Genomic DNA, 23,237 nt, shown 5'->3' on the forward strand with positions numbered 1-23,237 from the left:
AACACTCGAAAACTATCCGACGACGATTGTGTTTAGACGAAAAAAGAAAAACAAAGTGCCGCGCGAGCCGCAGCCGTCAAATTATCCGTACACGAAAAACTTGGAAAGTTTAAAATTTCTTAATTAATTCACGCTCGGATGTACTTTTAACCATGAAGTACATGGTCACATTTAAATTCATTGGAAAATGAATGTGATACCATGGTTCTGTTCTATTCGGGTAATTACTTTCGCAATATGGTTTTTACTAAACTATGAATAAAAGAATTTGGTTGAATGTCAAAATTTCGGAAGCAAAGAGAAATGGATTTGAAACATGCATATTGAAATATTCCAAATTCAGTGTAGTTTTTCAACATTTTTTTATTTCGAATAAAAGATTTTTAAGTTGACATTTCTCACGCAAACTTGCTCTCGTGTACGGATTAAGACGGGGAAAAAAGTCTAAAAACATGGTCTCTTTTAAGGTTAATTTTCCAGCCCAGTCCAGAATAATTCCAAAATCTCGCGTAAGCTTTCATTACGTCGTATAAAACAAAATGTAAACAAACAGTTTTATTACGAATAAAAAAAACAAAAACTGACATAAACTAGTCGCAACTTTTTTCCATTAAGAATATTCGTAGCCTGAACAACATATTCTATGTGAAATACAAATTTTCAAGTTGTTTTGACAACTTTTGAAGCAATTTTCTGGGAATTCTCAAGATGTTTCATACGACGTAATGAAAGCTCACGTGAGATGGTCATTACAGTTGTTTTTTGACATTTCTCACGCACATTTGAGCAGGAAAAAATTCCCGGTCAACAAATACGGTCGTTTCTGAGGTTATTTTTTCAAAAATTCATAAGTTTTAGTGAAACGACCAGCATTATACCACAAACACTTCCAGCGGCAAATACGATTAAAGATCATATCAATACATTCATCATATTTAAATATTATTCAGCTTTTTTTTACATTGTCTAAAAACGTTCCAATCATCCCAACGAGAGTGTCAATAACTTATTTCAATCCTCAAACCTATCTAAGTACGAGGTACCTATCTGTGGTACGAGCCAAGAAACAGTTAAGATAAATTAGAATTCAAGTTTTTCAAGGAGTTCTATGTAAATTATCTTTTTGGTAGCAGTCAACCTTTCAGATTGAGACGAACAATTCCGAACTCAGTGAATTATTTATAACAGACATTACAATTTTCATACTGTCACTCAGCCGGATAAATTAATTTTGAAATCAAAACTGAATCTCAAAATTAATTGGCTTTGAACTAAGGACCGCTATAACGTTGCGTTTGTATTTTTTTTATCTTAATCGATCAACAGTCATTGTTTGTATAACATTCATCTCTTATTATGATACAGTAAATTAAAGTAAACAATTAACATTGAAGACAACAACGATAATGAAAATATTTGAGAAAGAATTTCAAATACTTATAGGTGATTCGATCAAAAGGGTTTGCATTTGGCTTGTTAATTATCAAGTGTAATTTTTTTTCTTGATGAAGCACAGTAGTTTCACGATGCCCCGACAGATGGCGTATGATTCTGCGCGACTTTCAGTTGTATGGATTCAAGCGCCTCTGATCAGTCTGGGTATCTGGTGTCTGCGGTTAAATAGACAACTTGTTAGTTGGAATAAGAAGAAGAGGACGACTCGGAGCAAATATCATCACAAACAAAATCAATGTTATTGTTTAGCGTTTCGTTATAAACGGTGACCTCATTTTTCGTCAACATTCCAACTTGGTTATTTTTTTTTATTCAATGCTCCAGAGGGTGGTGCTTTGGCACGGTTATGTCGAGTCGCCGATTTCCTTAACATTTTTTATGCTGCTCTAGCTTTGCTGTAGCGAAGGAGGCGATTTCTGCAAAACATCTCGAGTTTTTGTAGCTGTATAGGTTGGATCTCCAATGCACGTTATATTCAAAATTAATGCCAAATCATTCCCAAATTCTTGAAGTCGCCGCTTTGATTTATTGTTTGAACGACTTATTCCAGTACAAGTAAACTTGGTCCAAAATTCTCATTCAAAAAAAGGTCCGCGATAAGGTACACAGCGTTGTCTCCTTTTTCATAATAGGAGTTGCTGATTATGACTTTTCTCGAATATTGCAACTAAAAAGAAAGTAATATTTATTTTGAAATAGCTGTATAAATTCTGGGAAACTAGTTCAATAAACTATTTACACTTACGTATTCCTTACGTCGATTTTCATCGGCCAAAGATGCACCAATTGCTTCTCATCCATTATCCATTTGTGGAACTCCACTGGTTCCGGATCAACCGGAATAGCTGTGTCTTGCTTCGAATTAGTCTGTTTGCTTTGAATCTTCATAGGTCTCTAGGTTTCTGGTAAAGAAGTAGCAACAAAGTAAAAATGTTTAAAATATCTGCCTTAACCCTTCTTCACAGCAAGAGTCTCAATACGCGTTCTAGAAGCTGCAACGAACCATAGACTCCAACATTTCTCGAGAGACTTGAAACATGTTTTAAACCTCCCGAGAAACGTGGGAGACTTTTCACATGCTGCAGCAACAATTTCGCGTAGCAAGTGCCTAATTGGATTAGGCTATTGAAGTATATTGTAAATTTAAACCATTTACTTTGATCTGACGGTTCATGGGCGGCTGGTGGGACATCCAAATAAATAACACCATTTTTTGGAATTGTCAATGACTCATTGGCACCTAAAATTAGACAGTTTTGAAGAGGTGCTCTTATGCATCAAAAAGATTTTTTTTAACTTTTACCTTCAGTTTGCTGAGGAGCACTATTTTGGTATTGAATTCCGCTTGCATCCCCTATAATGATGTCTCCATCAAACGAGGTCAAAATTTCAGGAATTTCGCATGGAATAACCATCAGCTCAGATGGGTTATTATCCATGATGTCAGGTGTAATGTTGCATTGCTGTGCATTGCTTGATCCGAACCCATTTTAAAAGCTTGATTCCTGCTCAGAAGAAACGGTTGCAGTTTCGTTCTTCAACTAAAATTCAAATTCAACTAAAATAAAAATCATTAGATTGAATTTTAATTAGATAATATTTACCAGAAAACAAGGCATTATAGTTTTTGCCTGTTTTTAGTTTCCTATCTTTCGTTTTCAAAGCTTTCAGGGTTGGCTTTTTGGTGTCCAAATCCGACACCTCCGTATTGGTCATGGCTTCTGCAGCAGCTTCCGCGCTATCAAAATTTCGATATCGACGACGACTAACGATCGCGGGAATACTTTTCGTGGATCCGAAATAAGGAGTTCCACTTACACGTAGCTTCTCTATCTTCTCGTTGGACAACTTTGGCCATTTGAGGATTCCGTGTTGAATCCACGACGACGGCACATTAATAACCTTGAACCGCTGGTTTTCGATGATTTGGGTTGCCGAAAACATTGTTATACGACGGACAAAATAAAAAAGATACCATAGAAAACACGGCAGAAACAGGAACGATGTTTTGGTTTGATCAGTGTTGCCTTTCGAAAGAATTTTCATCAATATATACATAAAATAAAATCTAGAGTTTGTTTTGATTAGGTCGTAAGAACCATTATAAACAAAAATTAGTTATTGACTGCAAACGATTGATAAACACGTATTCTATGTTATATAAAAATTTGGTATTTTTAAACTGTGACCCAGAGATGGGTCTTGACTCAAACATTCAGTCAGCGAAACTTTTTTTTGTAGAGAAATGAATCCAACTATAAGTTGAAATTTCAGGGACTAGACTAGATGAAAATTAATGTAGAAAAACATGTGAAAAAAAATATTTGAAAAAAAATTCGCCTTGTCTCCCGGTAGGACTTGAACCCACATCTTGCGCCTCTCCGGGGCCCATGTATTAACATTCTACTACAGTAGACAACCTGGCGTATGAAAGTTATACTGGTCGAGTGTCGATGTCTATCGGAATGAAGAGAATTGTTTCCCATGTTATCATCATCATTTTCGTAGTCTATTTCTATTCCCATCATTTCGCATTACGGTAGTTGGACTCAAATTTGGATATTTTAGGCACGGCAAGATTTGCATTGCCTTCTCATATACTGCACGGGTTGTCAGTTATGATGAGAAATGATGCGTTTGGGAATAGAAATAGACTACGAAAATGATGATGATCACATGTTAAACAATTCCCTTCATTCCGATAGACATCGACACTCGACCAGTATAACTTTCATACGCCAGGTTGTCTCCTGTAGTAGAATGTTAATACATGGGCCCCGGAGAGGCGCAAGATGTGGGTTCAAGTCCTACCGGGAGACAAGGCGAATTTTTTTCACATGTTTTCCTACATTAATTTTCATCTAGGCTAGTCCCTGAAATTTCAACTTATAGTTGGATTCATTTCTCTACAAAAAAATAAAAATTTGGTTTCATTCAGTTAATCAATAACTTGAATATTAAGATTAGAATTTAAGACGCATAACGACTTTCTTATTTTTGAGTGCGATTTGGTTTTAACGTCCTTTTGCGTTGCCTTGCATTGTCGTGCATGCAAAAGGTCCTTATGGGTTATGGGTCCTTTTGCATTTTCGCGGAAAGTGCAGTATCAAGAGCCGGAAAATTAAAAGTAGCAATCGGGAATCATTCATAAGAGTTGTTCTTTGCTTTATCAGTGCAAACAATGTTTCAAATTTATTGCTGGTAAGTTGAATAAACATTACTTTTAGGCTGAGCAAATGTTTACCTTACACTTTTTCACTACAGGGGCAGCCAAAATAAGTTAGGACCTTTGGTGTGTTTCCGCACTCCCTGGGTTTAGCGGAGGCACCAGATAGTAACCAGCGATGAACAATCAACGTTCGAGAATGCTTTCTTAAGGACAGTCTCAAGTAGCCCGATTCCGCAAGCCTCTGAGCGGGCACTCCCACATGTCACGGCTGCTTCCTGCCACTGCTAGTATTAAATTCGGTATCTGAACAGGAAATTGCGAAGTAAGTTACAAATAGAATCAAGTTTTTGGATAAAATTTAAAAAAAATGCTAAACGACGTTAGCGCCAGATGTGTAATGCAAATGGTCGCAAGTGCCTGTTTGCTCAAACAATTGAACTGATGCTCATAACGAATACAGTAGCATATTTCTCACTTGATTTTGTATCGCATACTAAATTTGTAGATCTTTCTGAACTATACTTTAAATACTAGAATAAAAAATGTGTCACGAAACTTCAACATCGATTTTCTCGAAACACGCCATGTGGCTCATACGACTTAATCAAAAGAAACTCTAGAAATGTTTGTTCTTGAATGTAAACTCCCATTAACATTTGGAGTTTTAAATGTTAAAAATCTCCTAAGAGGACGAATGACCATGTTGGTTAAAATACTCTATGAGTAAACAAAATAGAGTAGAATAGAATTTGGAGTTAAAAAGCATGTTCGAATTGTTTGGGTTTCACTTAAAAAAGAATGAAATCATTGTCTGTACATCATTACGATGTAAAATTTGGCAACCAATTCAAGAAGTTGCCAGGTGCGTGATGATGTACGATCGGGTTCCAAAATATACGATATTAGATAGACAATCTGGAATCATAATGGCGTGTTGAAGAAATTTTATTAGGTATAATATATATGGTTCTATCGTAAACGTATCGATGTTATGTTCGATACTATTCGGGGAATAAATCTATCCGAGGAATAGATCGGTAACTATACCGTATATTACGCTATACATCGTAATATTATACGAGTAAAGTCTGTTTCATTTAATATTGGAACACAAACAATTGCATGTAGTTCAGTCATTTATTAACGAATTCATAATTTGTTTTTCATACAAATGTAGCATTTTCTTTACTCTTTCATAAAAAAAATTAAAAAAATTATTCATTGCTGTTTCGAAGAAATTCTCGTACTTTTCCCGTAATACGGCACATTAGGCGGCGCACATCCTTTTCGTCCACCGTTTTGGCGATTTGATTCCACCAGTTCTTCATTTGAGTCATGTTCCTAACAAGTTTTCCCTTTGCCTTAAGCCTCCGCTTCGTGATTGCCCAGTATTTCTCTATCGGCCGGAACTGGGGGCAGTTTGGGGGGTTGAGGTCTTTCGGTATTACGCTGACCCCGTTCGTTGCGTACCATTCCATAACCGTTTTGCTGTAATGGCAGCTTGCGAGGTCCGGCCAAAACATTGCTGGACGGTCGTAAGCACGACTAAACGGCAGAATCCGTTTCTGTAGGCACTCTTTTTTGTAGACTTCTGATGTCATTGTCTTGTCAGTGAGAAAGACTTTGGTTTTCTGTCCACAACTGCATATCCCCTGCCAAATCATGTACTTGCGGGCGAATTTATCCGCAAACACGAACTTAAATTTTTCAGGTACATCCCCCCGAGCCGTCGCCAAATAAAATTTTTGACCTGGGATTTGCCCAAAGTCCGCCTTCACGTAGGTCTCATCGTCCATTAGAATACATCCGTCGAACTTGGTCAGCACTTGGTCGTACAGCTTTCGAGCACGGATTCTGGCCACATTGTTCTGCTTCAGCGTCCGATTTGGCTGTTTGCTGGCTCGGAATGACCTTATTCCTTCCCGGAGACGAATTCGTCGCACCGTACTGTGAGCGGCCTGGAACTTATTGGCCAAATCGCGGTCTGAAAGATTGGGATTCCTCTTGACGGCCTTGATGACTTTCCCACGCAGTTTCCGGTCGACAGTTCCACTCCGACGCTTCGAATGCGGCTTCCGAGCCGTCGTCAATGTTTCCTTGTACTGCTTGATAACACGCCATACGGTATTTCTGGGCATTTTAAGCTGTTTAGCTAGCTTCGATACCGACAACAATGGATTTTCAAGAAAACTGTGCACAATTTGATCTCTCCGTTCGGCTTCCATGGCGGTTGTTTACAAAATGCTATCGTTTGGTGTTATGACATAAACACATGGTAAAAGGTAATGAATTTCCCGACATATGGGTGAAAAAAGTTTCCAAATCCGTCCACTAGGAGCGCCACAATGAGCAAAAGAATTTGTTTCAATATTAAATGAAGCAGACTTTAACTTGATAAATTGTTCGTAGATAAGACGAAATACTTTATTTACGATTATTTTGAAAGATTAACGAGGTAAATAACTTAATATACGATACAGTCGATGGTTTTAAATCATTCGACACTATAACACAATTGGTCAAGTTATATGTACACTGTGCTATGATTTCTATAGAGAATGCTGAATATATAAACTAAACTTTTATGGCTACATGGCCTTTTTTTTAACTTATATACGACTATTTTTGATGGTATATATATTTGAATACGTCTTTTGAGTCTCTCATATTCCAACTAAAATGTTTGCTGGATAGCTTCCGGGACTGTCAACCAAGAAATTTACGTGAAAGAGTGTTTGAATAAACGTGAATAAACTAAGGACGAGCAGCAGTTCAAGACAAACTAGCTTTCTGCGGCGAAGAAGGTGGACAAGGTGGCTGTACAAAATCTGACGGCAGGGGTTAAGCGTAAGGCCCGGCAATTCGGATTTGGTAAAGCGGAAGCCTAACTGAATATTTTTCCTGAATTTTATACCAATTAAACTTGAAAAAGAAATTCAATTTGATTTTTCAAATAAACGATTTCACCGATTTACACGCGTTTTCCCTTGACCAAATTTTGACCGTATCACCCTTTACTAGTAATCTCGTAATCAGCAATGATAACGATCAATTCAGAAGAAGAATATGCCGTTTTTAACTCTAGGGATCAATTGTACCCAAAATCAACGTTTTAGAAAGCTTTTTTCTGAAAAAAGTTGAGAGTTTTCCATTGCTTTGAAAATATGGTATTATGAAGTTCATATTACGCTCGAATGATTGATATATTGGAACAAATATTTTTGTCATCATTTTTCCATGTAAGGAACATTTTAAAGTGATGAAAAAAGATTTTCAAGTTACTTTTAGTGAAATTTTTCAAACAAAGTTCAATAACTCAAACAATTATTTTGTTAAATTTTTTTGAACTGCAAGCATTGTTGTTTTGTTCTTTTTGGCACATTTTTTAGTACATTTGATCTTTATAAGACATTCCAGTTTCGAGATATAGCTAAGGAATCAAGTATCCCCAGGGATCAAGTAGCCTCATTTTCCCCTACTCAAAAAATGCAAGAGAGCACAAGTTTTTTCTCTCATTCCGACAATCTAGTACTTCACTTTTCTTTGTCGGAGGTCTTCCGGAAGTCGGAAGTTCGGACTTTCGAAGTAAAATTTAGTGCTCTTGTACCAACCTGTTGTCTGGGATATCGGGGGAACTCAGAAAACCGGAGTTCAGATAAGCGGGGTTCTACGGTACATCGTTTTTCCTAACTTTTTGGGTAAATGATCTCAATGTACTCTTTTGGTGTTTCGGGATCTGGTAACCCTACTCTATAGGTGAGATTTTCTTTTTACAAACGAAATTCAATTGAAGGACCGCCCATTTATCATAAATCAGGTCACCTTTAGATAGCTCAAATCGTTAATGTTTAATTAGCATACAGTGAGCGAAATAAGAATAGCACCACTATGTGTTTTGGTTTTTAAAGTATGAATGATTGAAAATTACGAAAATTTTCTTCCACAGTTTGTTCTGAGTTGTAACGGATAAATCAAGCATGAGTTTACTTTTGTTGGACGTAGCAATTGGCGTTGAGGACCAAAAATTTGAAAAAAAGGTGCGAAATAAGAATAGCACCACTTGAGTTTTTCTACAAAAAAAATATTATTTTTGAAAATTTACTGTGTAAAAGTGAAAAATAATGCTTCTACGAATTATTTGAAAAGATAACTGCATTTTAAGAAGTTTTCCAGAATTCCAAAGGTTTTCAAAGGTATTAAAAGGGGGTTTAAGAGATGCTCCTCTAGCGTTAAGGAATTTGATATTTGAAGTGTAATAATTTATCAAACTACTTACTTCCTTCATTAAAATGACGTGAAATGATGAAACAAACATTTGGGATTAATTTTGAATCAGAGAAAAGTAGGATGGAAATCAAAAACTTTGATTTTGTTCAGTAAAACACACTTTTTCCAGTTTCAAGTCATAGGTGGCAGCACTATCTTGCAGTTAAAACCAAATTAAGTCTCTATATCGAATTTTCAGGTTTATTTAGGCCCATATTCATCATTTTGAGGTGTTTTTTCATCACAGTTTTGTGGAAGTTCACACTGCAGAATGCTTTTCCGGATTTGCAAAAGAACTACCAACACAAGAATATATACAACCGTCAAAATTCCCGCCCATCTTAAATTCCGATTCAATTGCAAATCATACTTATCATACTGCTAGCCGTCTGGTCCATCAAGCTCCATCGCAAAGTATAACTTTTTTCTGATAATCGGTCCAAAAAATTCACTTTTAGTGACCTTGATGCAATTCAATTTTTTTTAGATTTAGTGATCTTAGAATTTGAAAAGCGTTCACACGGTACATGTTTTTATTTCTTAACCAAAATCATCCAGCACTTCCTAATTAATCCCGGATATTCGAAAATGGGCATGAATTTGGTTCAATGGCAAGATTGTGCTGCCATCTATGACTTAAAACTAGAGAAAAAGTGTTTGACTATTAAATCACATTAGTATTTTTGAATTCCAACCTGCTTTTTGGATTCAAACTCAGCTTTTAATCTATGTTTCATCATTTTGCATCATACTCATGAATGTGAATGAAGAAATCAAGCAGTTTGATAAATTTTTATTGCTCAAATATCAAATTCCTTAACGCTAGAGGAGCATCTCTTAAAACCCCCTTTTAATACCTTTGAAAATCTTTGAAATTCTGGAAAACTCCTAAAAATGTAGATATCTATTTAAATAATTCGTAGAAGCATTATTATTCACATTTACAGCGTAAATTTTCAAAAATAATCTTGTTTTTGTTGAAAAACTCAAGTGGTGCTGTTCTTATTTCGCACCCTTTTTTCACATTTTTGGTCCTCAACGCCAATTGCTGCGTCCAAAAAAAGTAAACTCATGCTTGATTTATCCGTTAAGCAATTCAGAACAAACTGTGGAAGAAAATTTTCGTAATTTTCAATCACTCATATTTTAACAAGCAAAAAACATAGTGGCGCTATTCTTATTTCGCTCACTGTATTCTCAATTTTTTGGAGGCATGTTTACGAGTTGACAAAACTACTATCCGATTCAACTTTTTTTGGGAAAAGCTTGTCGTAAATGAATGAAAGAAAATCACACAATACCAACATGTTTACGATAACTATTGAAAATGTCTTAATAGTCGATTTGGATTATCATTTCAATTACGATTTCATGTTATCTGGGATGAATTGAAAAAGCAAAATTAAGTTAACAGCTTCTTTATTCAATGAGAATTTTCGATTTCGTCGTAGAAACATAGACATTGTATCTGTCAAGCTATTCTTATGCAGTGTCGATTGCCGTTTTCAGAAACAAACATACTCGATACAGCCCAAGCTTTGCCGGCAGTTCCGAGAATAATCTGTGTTACATCAATTTTACGTTGGAATACAACTAAATGATTTTCAGCTCTTAACGCCTGTCCCGGTCTCCATTTTACAATCGCCCCATCGCGAGGCAAAATGTAAAACAATTGATCCTTCAAATCTAGCCTGAGACCATATGCTCGTCCCAATAAACGTCCAACGTATGTAACATTAGTTTTTATGATGATCTTATTTATACCATCTACGGGAAAGCTCAGATGACGGAGCGTTTTAACAGGAAGCGAAAACAAACGACTGGTCAAACTATCAGAAATATAAAGTTGATTTTGGTTAATTGTTACTTCAGAGAGTGAAAAAGAATTGAGTCCCATTGCATATTTTGATCTACAACATAAAAGACAGTATTAATAGATAGGTTAAATCATTAAATATGAGAAATGTTGTACTCGAGTTTCAACTTTCCGAATGATCTCTTCAATAGTGAGAAAAACAGTAAGTAATCTGTGTTTTCTAAGGTTATGAAAGCTCTCGTATCACCGTCCACTGATCTTGCAGGATCTACGACAATAGATCGGTATATTCTATTGTTATTAAAACTAAAGTCATATCTTATTTCCTTATTCGGAATCAGCATCAAACTACGGATGATAAGCTTAGCGCTGCATTGATTCTGATCAACTCCTTGATCTAAAATCCACAATCGACCAACTGAGTCAACGTCGGTTCCAATCACGTGCCAAGGTTTGTCACAATTGTTATGTTCATCAATAAATCCATCAGATATAATTTTCAAACGATGTCCGATTTTATTTTCTGGCCATGCTGCTTCCACTAAGGAAACTAGTGTAGAAAATATTTGAATTAGTTAGGAAAATATTATATTGAAATCATAACTATACCGTTACAGCTACAAAGAATCGTAAGAAATGCACGAGATTTATACAGGGACACATGTTTGACAGTGAAATTATGTAATCCAATAGAACTCAAATCCCAGGCGAAACCTGAAAGGTGGAGATAAAGTGAAAATATCACAAAGATTTTAATTTCCATGTCGATTAATTCGTTCGTTTTCAGCGAGAAGCAAACTCATGACTGAAGGTGGAATTCCTTCTCGTGCCTCGTCGGGTGTGAAACATTTCTGCTGAGTCCGAATTTCTGTGCATTGTTGACAAAAACATCAACATACAGACATATCAAACAAGGACAGTTTTGTATCAAAAACATTGACATCAATGAAACAATTGGTTAGTCTAAAGCCTAGTCCACACTAGGAGACGGTTCGCCTCTAGACGGTCTTAGCGTCTCCCATTTTCTTCGGGAGACACTGAGACCGTCTCAGGTTTCCAACAACAACAACAGACAATAAAGTTCGTCTCATAACAAAAATCGCAGTTCATGTTGCCTAGTGTGGACTAACCTAGGGTTACCATATACCGCGACACCAAAAAGAGTACATTAAGATCATTTATCTAAAAGTCAGGAGAAATGTTGAACAGTAGAACCCCGTTCAGCCGAACTCCAGTTTTCTGAGCTCCCGCGTTATCCCAGCCATCAGGTTGACCAAAGATCCTTATATTTATCGAGCTTTGCGCCCGGATGGTATGCAAAACGATGTACAGTAGAACCCCGCTTGCCCGAGCTAATGGGGGAAGGGATCACCTCAGATAAGTGAAACTTCGTATTGAACGAAATACATTGACAAACCTAATCCTTTTGCTCTGGTTTTGCAAATAATACAGGGGCATAGCTCGGTTGTTAAACACATGGATTTTATTTTTCTATTTACCTGGGCGCAAGTTTAGATTTTGAACTTGCCAAAAATGCCAATTTAGTATCGTTTTTAAGGAATTTAACCCATTAAGGTCATTATTCCTCAAGATTTAATATTTTATCAATATATCTTGATTATAAAACACATTTTTACATGGATTTTGAATGAAAATAGTAGCTCGGATAAGCAGGGTTCTACTGTACATATTAAGTGTCATCTGTGGCACCGAGAAATTTCAATTCAATAAAAAACTGTTGATGTCTTAGAAGTTATGTGACTTACATGACAGTTATAAATTATTTTCGAAATATTCTTGCACTATTAGGATATATTGACAGTTCTACACGAACACCACCTTAGCAGGAGGCCTCAGCCCTAACCTCAAACCATGGGAGAACAGAATCGATTTTTGAGAAGGGCGCACGATAAACGCGATTTTCCAGCACTAATATCGACAAATTCGCCCTGTGGAAAAGCGATACACAGGTGTTCGTGTTTTGATTTTTTTGGGTGTTCAGGGCTGCCAAGTGCATTGATATCTGGAAAATGATTATATTTTTTCTAATGGAATGTTATTGAAAAACCTTTTCATGGGTACTGAGAATTTTAAAACTTTCCCGTAGATTTATATCGAAAGTGAAATTAAACGCATCATTTATCTGAACGAAATAACAACTTACTGTATCCGCTCTCTTTAACGAAGTAGCGAATTATGTGGATATGTTTAAAATAATCAGAGCATGTAGGCGATTATTTTCAAACTCAACATAGTCGGGGCTTTCATTAATTTACTTGTTTGTAACAGTGAATGATTTTGCATTCGTTTAGAAGTTAGAAACCACTCTTTTTTAATCAACCAAGCAGTAAATGAAAATATATTTCAGATGTTTTTTAATTCACCTTGAAAATTCATTAGCAAAAGATGGCTTATCTTAATCCGTTTAGAGACGCCCCGTAATGAATTCAAACATTCAGCTGTTGATAGTTAAAAAATTTAATCAACTCAAAAGTATTATAATTAGTTTAAAATAAGCAAATACTGATTTTAGTAACGCACCTAGCATCACTGGTGAGGCCGCCAGCAAATCAAAATTTGAGGTTATGGCTGAGGCCAATTTTTCGCCAATACTATCGTCCGTATATACCCTTATACCTAAATTATGTGCATATTGATTGCTGCTTGCATACTCAAAGGCGCTTATCGCGCTCACTGATTTTTTTTATAATTTCTAAAAATGCATGATTATTTGAACAAAATGTGAAAGTAATTTGTTGTAAGCTGTATTCCTTTCGTAGTTTTTGCATAAGATGTAAAACAACTTCAAAGAATGGAAGAAATACGTCGGTTTTTCTGATCAAATGTCTTTCAACAAAAAAAGAGTACATTTGGTAAAATTTCACATAAAAAGAGTACGCTCATTTTTCGATCGAAAAAGAGTACATGTATCCTTAAAAGAGTACGTATGGTAACCCTAATTATTTTGAAAGGGATCAGATGGCGCCTCTTTGTTTACTACATAGTCTTTAGACCCTTTAAGGTTAGGCTAGGGATACCATACGTACTCTTTTAAGAGTACATGTACTCTTTTTCGATCGAAAAATGAGTGTACTCTTCTTTTTGTAAAATTTTACCAAATGTATACATGTATGTATGTATTTGTATTCTCAAATTTGTTCACTTATGATCTTGGATGATTAAAATAGTAGAAACTAGTCGTAGAATAACCTCATATTTAAATTTTGTTTCCAAATTAATGTTTTTTCAAGAATTAAAAAGTGGTCCCTTGCGACACACAATCGATAAAATTTTGTTTAAAAATTAAAAGGCTAATTTAAGACTGATGGTGAAAGGAAATGACACTCATGCGTAAAAGGGCCGTTTATCTGTAATCTCAAATAAAATTAAAATCTGAAATTATCAATGAATAACCGACATATGCAAACATTACTTTTTATCTGGTTCTGAAATCGGAATATTCGGAAAATTTATATTTGAAATTCGTCCAGAATTTTAAAATTTAGTCTGAAAATAGAATTTATGTTGTGGGTCAAAGATGATGATTCTATTTATGAGGTCTGAAATTTTAATTTATTACCTGGACTTTTAAGAATATATTTATGCACATTTTAATAATTTTTATTACTTTTTATTTTCAGCTTTCATCAGCGAGTACAAATTTCAAGATAGGATGTTTTGCTCCAAGCCCGGATTCGATCGCGCTAAACATGTAGGCGGCATAAAATGCAAGAAAATAAACTAAAAAAACATTTCTTAGCCGTACATACTGCTTTATTCAAATGATAATCCCTTTCAAAGAACAAATCTATGAATTTATAAAAATTTTCGATTTTACTTAAATTTTAGTAATTTTTGGGGGTAAAATTTTTTGCTCAAATTTTAGCAAACAATTCCTCTATAGGTACTGAAAAATTAGCAAAAATTTAGTCCGGACACTTTCGACAATTATGCTAAAATTTTAGTAAAAAAAAATTGCTAAATTGATTGCTAAGTTTTTAGCTGGTCAAATTTGAGCAAAATTTTGCTAATTTTCGGCCTCGAAAATTTTGTGTGTATTCTTTTTTTGTTGAAAGGCTTTTGATCAGAAAAACTTATGTATGTACATCTTCCATTTTATGAGGTTGTTTCACATTTAATGTAAAAAACTACGAAAGGTATAAAGCTTACAACGAATTACTTTTACTCTTGTTTTCATTAACATGCATATTTAGTCGTAATAACATTAGCGCGATAAACGCCATAAACGTACACAATTCAGGTTATATGCTTAAATACGCACAAATCTCAAACGAGAAAATTTCGGCGTCAATAATAAAAGAAAAATTGATATGGATTGTTTTATTACGTTTTTGTAGTTTCTCAGCATCACCAACTTTTAAATACTGCGATCTCTTCTAATAATCCAACTTTGGCATAACCTCAACAAATTGACAGTATTTGATAGAATTGAAATATCTCGGCTCCCAATTACAATGATTAAATCAGGTTTTGTTTTGCTCTGGTAAATTCTTGAATGATCAGGTGTATTTAGTTGCTCAAATTTCGTTGAAGTTTTGGAAGCTGATAAATAAAAATGGTTTGATTATTGGTTACTCTCAAAATAGCTCAAATAACAGATTTAGATTTTGGGCAGTTCCCATGGACCGAACAACATTTTTATATAGTTCAATGTTTATATCTACGACAGAGTTGACAGACTGATATTTTATAATCTAGCTGGTGTATTCGATTTTGATGTTTACTTTTGAATCTGCAGCAATTAACTCTGAAGACTTAAATTTAGAACCTAAACCAACCGAGTTACTTGACTCACTACAAGAAACTGATCATCTTACGGTATCAAATTTTGAATACGGCGAATGCGCCAAGACCTTTGTTTTGAGAAAAACGCATTCCAAGTTTCAGAAAATAAAATCAATTTCCTATTTAGCTGCGTACAATCATTTTCCTAAAGAAGTCGCTAAAATGCTTTCAAATTGGTTTAATTTCAACACCCGATCGATAAATACAGCTTTTCCGTACTAATTACCACAAAAAATTAATAAATATAACTGTGGGCCCTTTTACCACAGACTGGTGCTCTCATTTTGTTCATTGGCCAAATTGGAGTGCCCTTTTGAATTGCAGAATGACTATTCACCTTTTGGATCACTCATTAAAGAAGCAATATTCAAGCAAATTTAGGCTTGAAAGCGGGTCCAAATGATCACGTTAACACATTAGCACATTCAACGATCTTATAAATACTGATTTGTGCATCTCCTCGTCCTGGAAATTTTTTTTTCGAAAACTTCAATGCCCTTTTTCCATCTCGAGATAACTATTGGCCCTTTTGTTCGCAACGAAATTACGAGGGGTGTTGCTACGGCCCTGAGAGGGTGAAATTAGGGGGAACATCAAACCCATTTTGTGACAGATTAGTTTGACAGTTTGATAGTTAGACAGGTAAGAAGAGAAAGGAGAAAAGAAAAAGTAGGAAAGTCGGAAAAAATTGAAAAACGTGTTTGATAGATTGGTTGGTGAAAATTCTAGTTCTGCTTGAAAATTGTATTCTCTCGTGCCGAAGTGCAGCATTTTCTTAGCTGAGTTTGATGCTATTCTAGCAAGATTCCGATCAGTAGGTAGATTAAACGTAAGTTATGATAATATTCTCCAAATATCAAATACGATTTGCTAATTGAAGAAATGTGTTCCGATTAGGTCGAATTCACTGCCGTGAATTGTCGTTCCCGGATAGATATTGTATTTGCGAAATATCTTGCTTTATATTCTCCATCAGATCGTAAGTAACCTTCTTTGTTATAAAAACACCAGAAAGTAACTTTATCGTAACTTAACAGTGTAGTATATAAAGATGAATAAGTTAAAAATTTTGAAAAAAAATAAATTAAGTTTATTTGTTCATCGAGAAAGTTTTTAAATTAAAAGAAGATTGGCAAGTTTTCATTGATCGTGTATGAAAGTATGTTAATCGTTTTGGAGAGCGATCCGAAAGAAAAAAAGGAATTAGAGAGTCAGAGAGTTTACAAACGAATTGAAAAAACGAGCAACGGAAAATCAGTTTACTAACGAATTCTCGAGACTATAGACGCTATCGGTTGTGTTGAAGTTTTTAAGTATCACCGAATCCGACAATGGCGTAGTCGAGACTCCACGGATCGGGTGAGTATTGTGAGAAATAATACGGAACGGAAACGGATTTTAAGCTTATCTTTGAATAATTTAGAATTAAATGGTGGAACTCCGATGGGAAGGCGGAGCTCCTGATAAAAGTAAACAAATGGACTTCGATGAGAAGGCGAAGATCCAAAAAAAAAAAAAGAAAATTAATATGAAAAAGAAAATAAAGGACTTCGATGGGAAGGCGGAGATCCTGTTGAAAAATAAATAAATAAAAATAATGGACTTCGATGGGAAGGCGGAGATCCAAAATTAAATGAAAAAAAAATTATAAAATTTTAAAGGACTTCGATGAGAAGGCGAAGATCCAAAAAAAAATGAAAAAAAGGAGAAAAAAAAAGTTGAAAAAATGAATAAATAAAAATGATGGACTTCGATGGGAAGGCGAAGATCCAAAGTAAGATAAAAAAAATATTTTATTGAACTTTTAAAGGGCTTCGATGAGAAGGCGAAGTTCTTAAAAAAAAAAAAAAAAAAAGTGAAATGAATAGATTCTAGTCCCTTTAAAAAAAAAAAGAAAAAAATATTTGAAAGAAAAATTATTGTTTTGAAAGTGACCCATGGTAAGGTTAACAAGTTTTGAGAAACAAGAAACAGTCCTAATGAAGACAACTTAAAAAAAATTGAAACTAAATGTTACACTCGATTAGAAGATAACATTCTTTAAAATATTTACAAGCTGTTAAATTCAAAATTTGAATTTGTGGAAAAAAGAGAAAAAATTAAATGAGTTAATACTTTAATTGATGATTTTTTCTTAATCAAGAACTCGTGATTTGTTCCATTAGGATTCAGAATATTAAACTTATGGATTCCCGCAGATGATTTCATAAAGTAATGCTGAATGCTGAAAATAATACCAACGTTTGAAAAACACATTAAAACAGAAGCCGTCAGTTATATTCTGAATAGAAATTAATAATTAATCTGTAAATGTAACCTTGTATCTGAAATTTAATTTGGAACTTAACGCATGAGTTGAGATTTCAATTTATATTGTATGTCTGAAAAGTACAAGTTTTGTTAGCATTAACCTGAAATTTGATACCGGCCCATGAATCTGTATTCGATTTTTACAGGAAAAAAATATAACAAAGAGGTTGGCTTTCGTAAGCAGCCAGGTGCATACAATTGAACAAAGACATAAGTAGAAGCATTTATGAAACAAGCTCCTTGAAATTTAATCGATAAAAAAAAAAGTTTTCTATGACATTCTCAATTGACAAAAAAAAAAAATCAAAATAAATAATTGTGATAGAATTTTAAACCAAAGTTAAATTTTCATATTCAGTAGTAATAACATTACATTCAAGCTATTCAAATTTTAAGATTATTAGAAACCCGCTTATTTGAAACCCTCGTTTAAAAAATATTATCGCTAGTTAAAGATCTGACTTTGGAGAATCGTGATGAATAAATAAATAAAAAAAAAAATCAATAAAAAAAGACAATAAGGACTTCAATGTTAAGAAAAAGATCCTTATCATTTTGAATGGAAAGGCTTCGATGGGAAGGTAAAGACCCTGAAAAAAAAGTTATCATGAAAAAAATTCTATATCTGTACAAATTTCTAGAATCTTAAAACCTATTTGACAACCTTTTACTCAACATCCTTTTGTCCAAAAATAAAATAAAAATAAGTAGAAGCATTTATGAAACGAGCTTCTTGAAAATCAATTCCATGAAAATCAATTTAAATTTTTTTTAAGTGACAAAAAAAAAGATTAAGTAATAAAAAAAAAAATTGTCGTCAGCTAAAACGATGATATGATGATTTTAACACTGGCTCGGTAAAAGCATTAATACGAGCTTCAGGACGTAGTCATTTGATTGAAACAGTTTCAGTGAAATTCCAAATTTAGAAAAAAAATGTTTAAATGCATACTTATAAAAATAATCAAACTAAAGAAAAAAAAATAAAATTTAAGAAAAAAAACGTCATCCTCGACTATAATGATTAAAATGATGGATCTTATCTGTTTACGTAGTTGTTATATCACAACATAACATTTAAGATGTTCAAATTTCAATAATTTAAAAATCGTTTATTTGACTTGAATTAAAGTGACGCAAATCGAAAATCTGAGTATGACGAATTTTAGTGAAAAGCATTTTCACTCGAAAGTTTGCTGATGTTATTTTTTTTTCAGTTCATCACGAAAAATTTTATTAACCGTCGAAACAATACAAAAGAATCATTCTCTGTAAGATTAGGGGAGGAGGAGATTGTAGTATATAAAGATGAATAAGTTAAAAATTTTGAAAAAAAAGAAATTAAGTTTATTTGTTCATCGAGAAAGTTTTTAAATTAAAAGAAGATTGGCAAGTTTTCATTGATCGTGTATTTATTGATGAAAGTATGTCAATCGTTTTGGAGAGCGATCCGAAAGAAAAAAAGGAATTAGAGAGTCAGAGAGTTTACAAACGAATTGAAAAAACGAGCAACGGAAAATCAGTTTACTAACGAATTCTCGAGACTATAGACGCTATCGGTTGTGTTGAAGTTTTTAAGTATCACCGAATCCGACAAACAGGAGTCCGAATCCGGAACTGATTGTAGGATCTTCGGCAAACTCGTTTTGATCGAAGAGGAAGACTTATTTGTAAGTAATCTGGTCTCATGTTTATTAACAGCATTGTAAATTAACAAAGGAATAAATTTTCTAGTTGAGTCACGTCAAATACGGACTACAAAAAGTCTACAAGCTCAAAAATAATGAGTTCGCGGGATCCTAACCTCAATCAGTCAAGGACGACTGCTGCGGAACACAACTGTCTCGCCTGTTCCCGTCCGGATGGCGCTCGTAGCATGGTTGCTTGCGATACCTGCGATAATTGGTGGCATTTCGATTGCATCGGCGTTACCGAATCTGTTGCCAATCGATCGTGGATCTGTGGTACCTGTGAGAAGAAGCGCGGAATGGAACATCCTGCTGCATCGACGGAATCGATAAGATCCGTGACATCTGTGCGATCTAACAGTTCGGCAAGATTGCGCCTTCAGCAGCTCGAGGAGCAGAAAGCCCTGGAAGATAAGATCCAGAAGGAAAAGGATAAAATCCAGAAGGAAAAGGATAAGATCCAGAAGGAAAAGGAAGAGAAAGATCGCCAATATCTTTCTCAGAAGCACCAACTTGAGCTTGAAATCGAGCAGGAGGAAGCAGTCGGTGGCAGCGTTTCCAGTCTGAGTGCTCGGGATCGGATTAAGGCAGTGAACCATTGGGTCAGTGATGTACGACAGCAGGCGAATCCTGAAGTGATACCTGCTACTTCCACGCCACTTTCGAGAAACGTACCGACTGGAGCGGTTCCGAAATTATTTAACCCGATTTCTCATCAGCTTTCCGTGATTCCCGAATCAAATCAAACTGAATGGCAAACAACAGCACTGATGCCCACATTCCGAGCTCCGCGTTTTACAATCCCTCCGGGATTTTCTACAGTTTTGCACAACGAAGCAGTTCCCCCGACGGAAAATCCGGGCAGAACGTGCGTTCAGCAGAACGAGTCAAACCAGAGGATCCGGGATATTGGACAGTTGCCAGATAAGCAGTTCCCGGCTGCTTATGCAGGAGTTGGAGCGGCTTCAAATCCGTATGGCATCCACGGCGTTGGACCCACGGATAATTCACAACCGCAGCAGGCCCCAAATTCCTGGGCCTATCCTGCTGCTGGTGTGATCAGCGCACAACAAATCGCAGCGAGACAGGTGGTGTCAAGGGACCTACCCAAATTCTCCGGAGATCCCTTAGAGTGGCCAATGTTCGTTAATGCTTTCGAGTCTACCACACGGATGTGTGGTATCCAGCCTGACGAAAATCTAGCCCGTCTGCAGAGAGCCCTCATCGGCAATGCCAGGGAAAAGGTTCTCAGTATACTGACAATTCCGTCCGCCGTACCGCAAATAATTACGACCCTTCGGGATGAATGCGGAAGACCGGACCAGTTGGTCAACTGCTTACTGACCAGAGTCCGAACAGCAACACAACCAAATGCCAACAAGCTTGGGACGCTTGTCACATTCGGCCGAGAAGTCCGGAACCTGGTGACGTTTATGGAAGCAGCACAACTACATTCTTACCTCTCAAGCCCTATCCTACTTACGGAGATGGTAAGCAAGCTCCCACCATGTCTGCAGTTACAGTGGGGCCATTACTTGATGAGCGTTCCGGTACCAAATCTAGAAGCGTTCTGCAACTTTATTTCGACGATCCGGACAGCAGCCTGTAACGTTTCGACAGCGACGGAATCCTCCGTAGATGTGTCGACGAAAAGGGAGAAGCGGAAGGAAAAAGTAGGAGGCTTTTTGAACGCCCATCAGGAAGTTACAGTGAAACCAGAAAATCCGAAACCCTGCCTCGCCTGTGACAGCGTGGGGCATAAGATTCGTGAGTGCGAAAGGTTTCGCAAGCTTTCAGTCAGCGAAAGATGGAAAATAGTCGAGCGAAAGAAAATGTGTCGAAGATGCCTATTTCCACACGGCAAGTGGCCCTGCCGCACAAAGTATCCTTGTGGAGTAGACGGTTGCTCCGAGGCACATCATAAACTGCTTCATTCTACCAAAAGGTCGGACCAATCGGATGCACAATCAGGAACCTCAGGAACTGTAACAACACATCGACATTCTCAAGACAAAACGCTATTGAAAATCCTTCCCGTGAGACTGTTCGGAAACGGGAAATCTGTAGCGGCGTTTGCGTTCCTGGATGACGGTTCCGATCTAACGTTAATAGAGAACGAAGCGGCTGAAGAACTTGGTCTCGAAGGCACGGAGAGTCCACTATGCCTTGAGTGGACCAACAATGTAACCAGAAAGGAAAATTCCTCCCGTCGTGTCAATTTATCCATCGCAAAGATTAACGGAGGAGAAAAGCATCTGCTGAAAAATGTCCGCACAGTCAGAAATCTGGGTCTCCCGAAGCAGACAGTTAACTATCCTGATTTGGTCAAGCTCTACCCGCACCTTCGAGGACTGCCAGTCGAAAGTTACAACGAAGCAACCCCTAGCATTCTGATCGGGGTGGACCATGCTCGGCTGATTATGACGCTTGGTAGGCGTGAACGTAGGAACGAGGAACCTGTTTCCGCCAAGACTCGCTTAGGCTGGGTAGTTTTTGGTGGCAGAGGATTAACAGCAAAACAGTCTCGAGCCAGAGTGAACGTTTGCAGTTGTGCTCCGGATGAACAACTTGAAGACATTGTCCGAGAATTCGTCTCTAGCGACACAATCGGCATTCAAGGTCAACTATCACCGGAAAGCGAAGAGGACACGCGAGCGAGGAAGATTTTGGAGGAAACCACGGTACGAACCGCTTCCGGTCGAATTCAAACCGGATTGTTGTGGAGATCAGACTGCGTCAAGCTGCCAAATAGTTAATATATGGCAAAACAACGAAATGGTTGTTTGGAGAGGCGGTTGGCAAAAGATCCAGAGCTGAAAGCGAACATCACTAAGCAGATTCTCAAATACCGGCAATACGTGGGCTTTCGTGTGGGTGAAATTTTATCGATATCGAAGATCAACGAGTGGCGCTGGATACCCTCCAAAATGAACGTCGCTGACGATGCTACCAAGTGGGGCAATGGTCCCAATTTCTGTTCCACCAGTAGATGGTTCGTAGGACCCGAATTCTTATACAGTCCGGAGGATGAATGGCCAAACCGAAAACCGAATGTAGCAGAGACGCCTGAAGAAATCCGATCGGTTCATATTCATCGCGGGACCAACAGTGTACAGCTGGTTGACTTTTCTAAGTTTTCGTCGTTCGAACGCCTCGTCAAAGTATTCGCCTACATCCACAACTTCATCGATCGTTATCGTCCTGTTAGAGTCAACAGCGATTCTGAAGTGGTACCTACGCAGAAAGATTACGAAGCCGCAGAAATATCGATATTCCGGAAAGTGCAGAGCAACGGCGTTTCCCGATGTAGTAGAAGCTCTTCTAAAAACAACCGATCTTCCTGAAGCATGCAAAAAGATTCCGAAATCAAGTTCGTTAGCTAAATTGTCGATTGTAGTGGACGAAAATGGCATTTTGCGGGCCTCAAGCAGGATCAACTCTCTGTATTACTCTGACGATTTCCGGAACCCGATAATACTTCCAAGATCTGACCATGTGACAGCACTAATCGTTTTGAGATATCACCAACGTTACGGCCACGCCAACACAGAAACAGTTTTAAACGAACTCCAGCAGCGATTCTACATTCCGAAGTTCCGTGCCACAGTGAAGTCCATTTTGAAAACCTGTATGTGGTGTCGCGTCTACCGAGCCAAGCCTGACGTTCCAAAGATGGCTCCGTGTAACAAGTGCTCGGTTAGTAGTGTCAGTGGTAGTTGATCTCTTG

At 36.6% G+C, this 23,237-nt stretch overlaps 2 protein-coding genes and 1 long non-coding RNA gene across 3 annotated transcripts in view; 1 reads left to right on the top strand and 2 right to left on the bottom strand.

The window, feature by feature from the left end:
- Nucleotides 1–418: 418 nt before the first annotated feature.
- Nucleotides 419–3,497, bottom strand: LOC129756137 (uncharacterized). The gene is made up of 5 exons (XR_008739402.1): nucleotides 3,060–3,497; nucleotides 2,759–2,996; nucleotides 2,612–2,695; nucleotides 2,201–2,357; nucleotides 419–2,122 (listed from the first exon to the last, which is right to left on the bottom strand). It is a non-coding gene; the product is annotated as an uncharacterized LOC129756137 (long non-coding RNA).
- A 999-nt stretch (nucleotides 3,498–4,496) lies between these two features.
- The window catches only part of LOC129756063 (uncharacterized), a 36,121-nt gene continuing 17,380 nt past the window's right edge, over nucleotides 4,497–23,237 (top strand). The window contains exon 1 of the mRNA XM_055752816.1: nucleotides 4,497–4,946. The gene's annotated coding sequence lies outside the window, so the exon portion shown is untranslated. The remainder of the gene's footprint in view (nucleotides 4,947–23,237) is intronic.
- LOC129756062 (uncharacterized) lies at nucleotides 10,309–11,500 on the bottom strand. The gene is made up of 3 exons (XM_055752815.1): nucleotides 11,316–11,500; nucleotides 10,863–11,256; nucleotides 10,309–10,800 (listed from the first exon to the last, which is right to left on the bottom strand). Exons 1-3 carry the CDS (start codon nucleotides 11,467–11,469, stop codon nucleotides 10,362–10,364), a joined length of 987 nt encoding a protein of 328 aa, XP_055608790.1. The 5' UTR covers nucleotides 11,470–11,500; the 3' UTR covers nucleotides 10,309–10,361.

This window comes from Uranotaenia lowii, chromosome 3, assembly GCF_029784155.1.
Source record: "Uranotaenia lowii strain MFRU-FL chromosome 3, ASM2978415v1, whole genome shotgun sequence".
In the NCBI taxonomy this organism is placed as follows: domain Eukaryota; kingdom Metazoa; phylum Arthropoda; class Insecta; order Diptera; family Culicidae; genus Uranotaenia; species Uranotaenia lowii.

What these genes read in the sequence shown, in the direction of transcription:
- LOC129756062 (XM_055752815.1), bottom strand. Translation starts at nt 11,469, where the DNA reads ATGGAAATTAAAATCTTTGTGATATTTTCACTTTATCTCCACCTTTCA. An exon ending in GATTCTTTGTAGCTGTAACG is followed by an intron (nt 11,257 to 11,315) that starts GTATAGTTATGA and finishes TTTCTACACTAG; the next exon opens with TTTCCTTAGTGGAAGCAGCA. An exon ending in TTCGGAAAGTTGAAACTCGA is followed by an intron (nt 10,801 to 10,862) that starts GTACAACATTTC and finishes TTTATGTTGTAG; the next exon opens with ATCAAAATATGCAATGGGAC.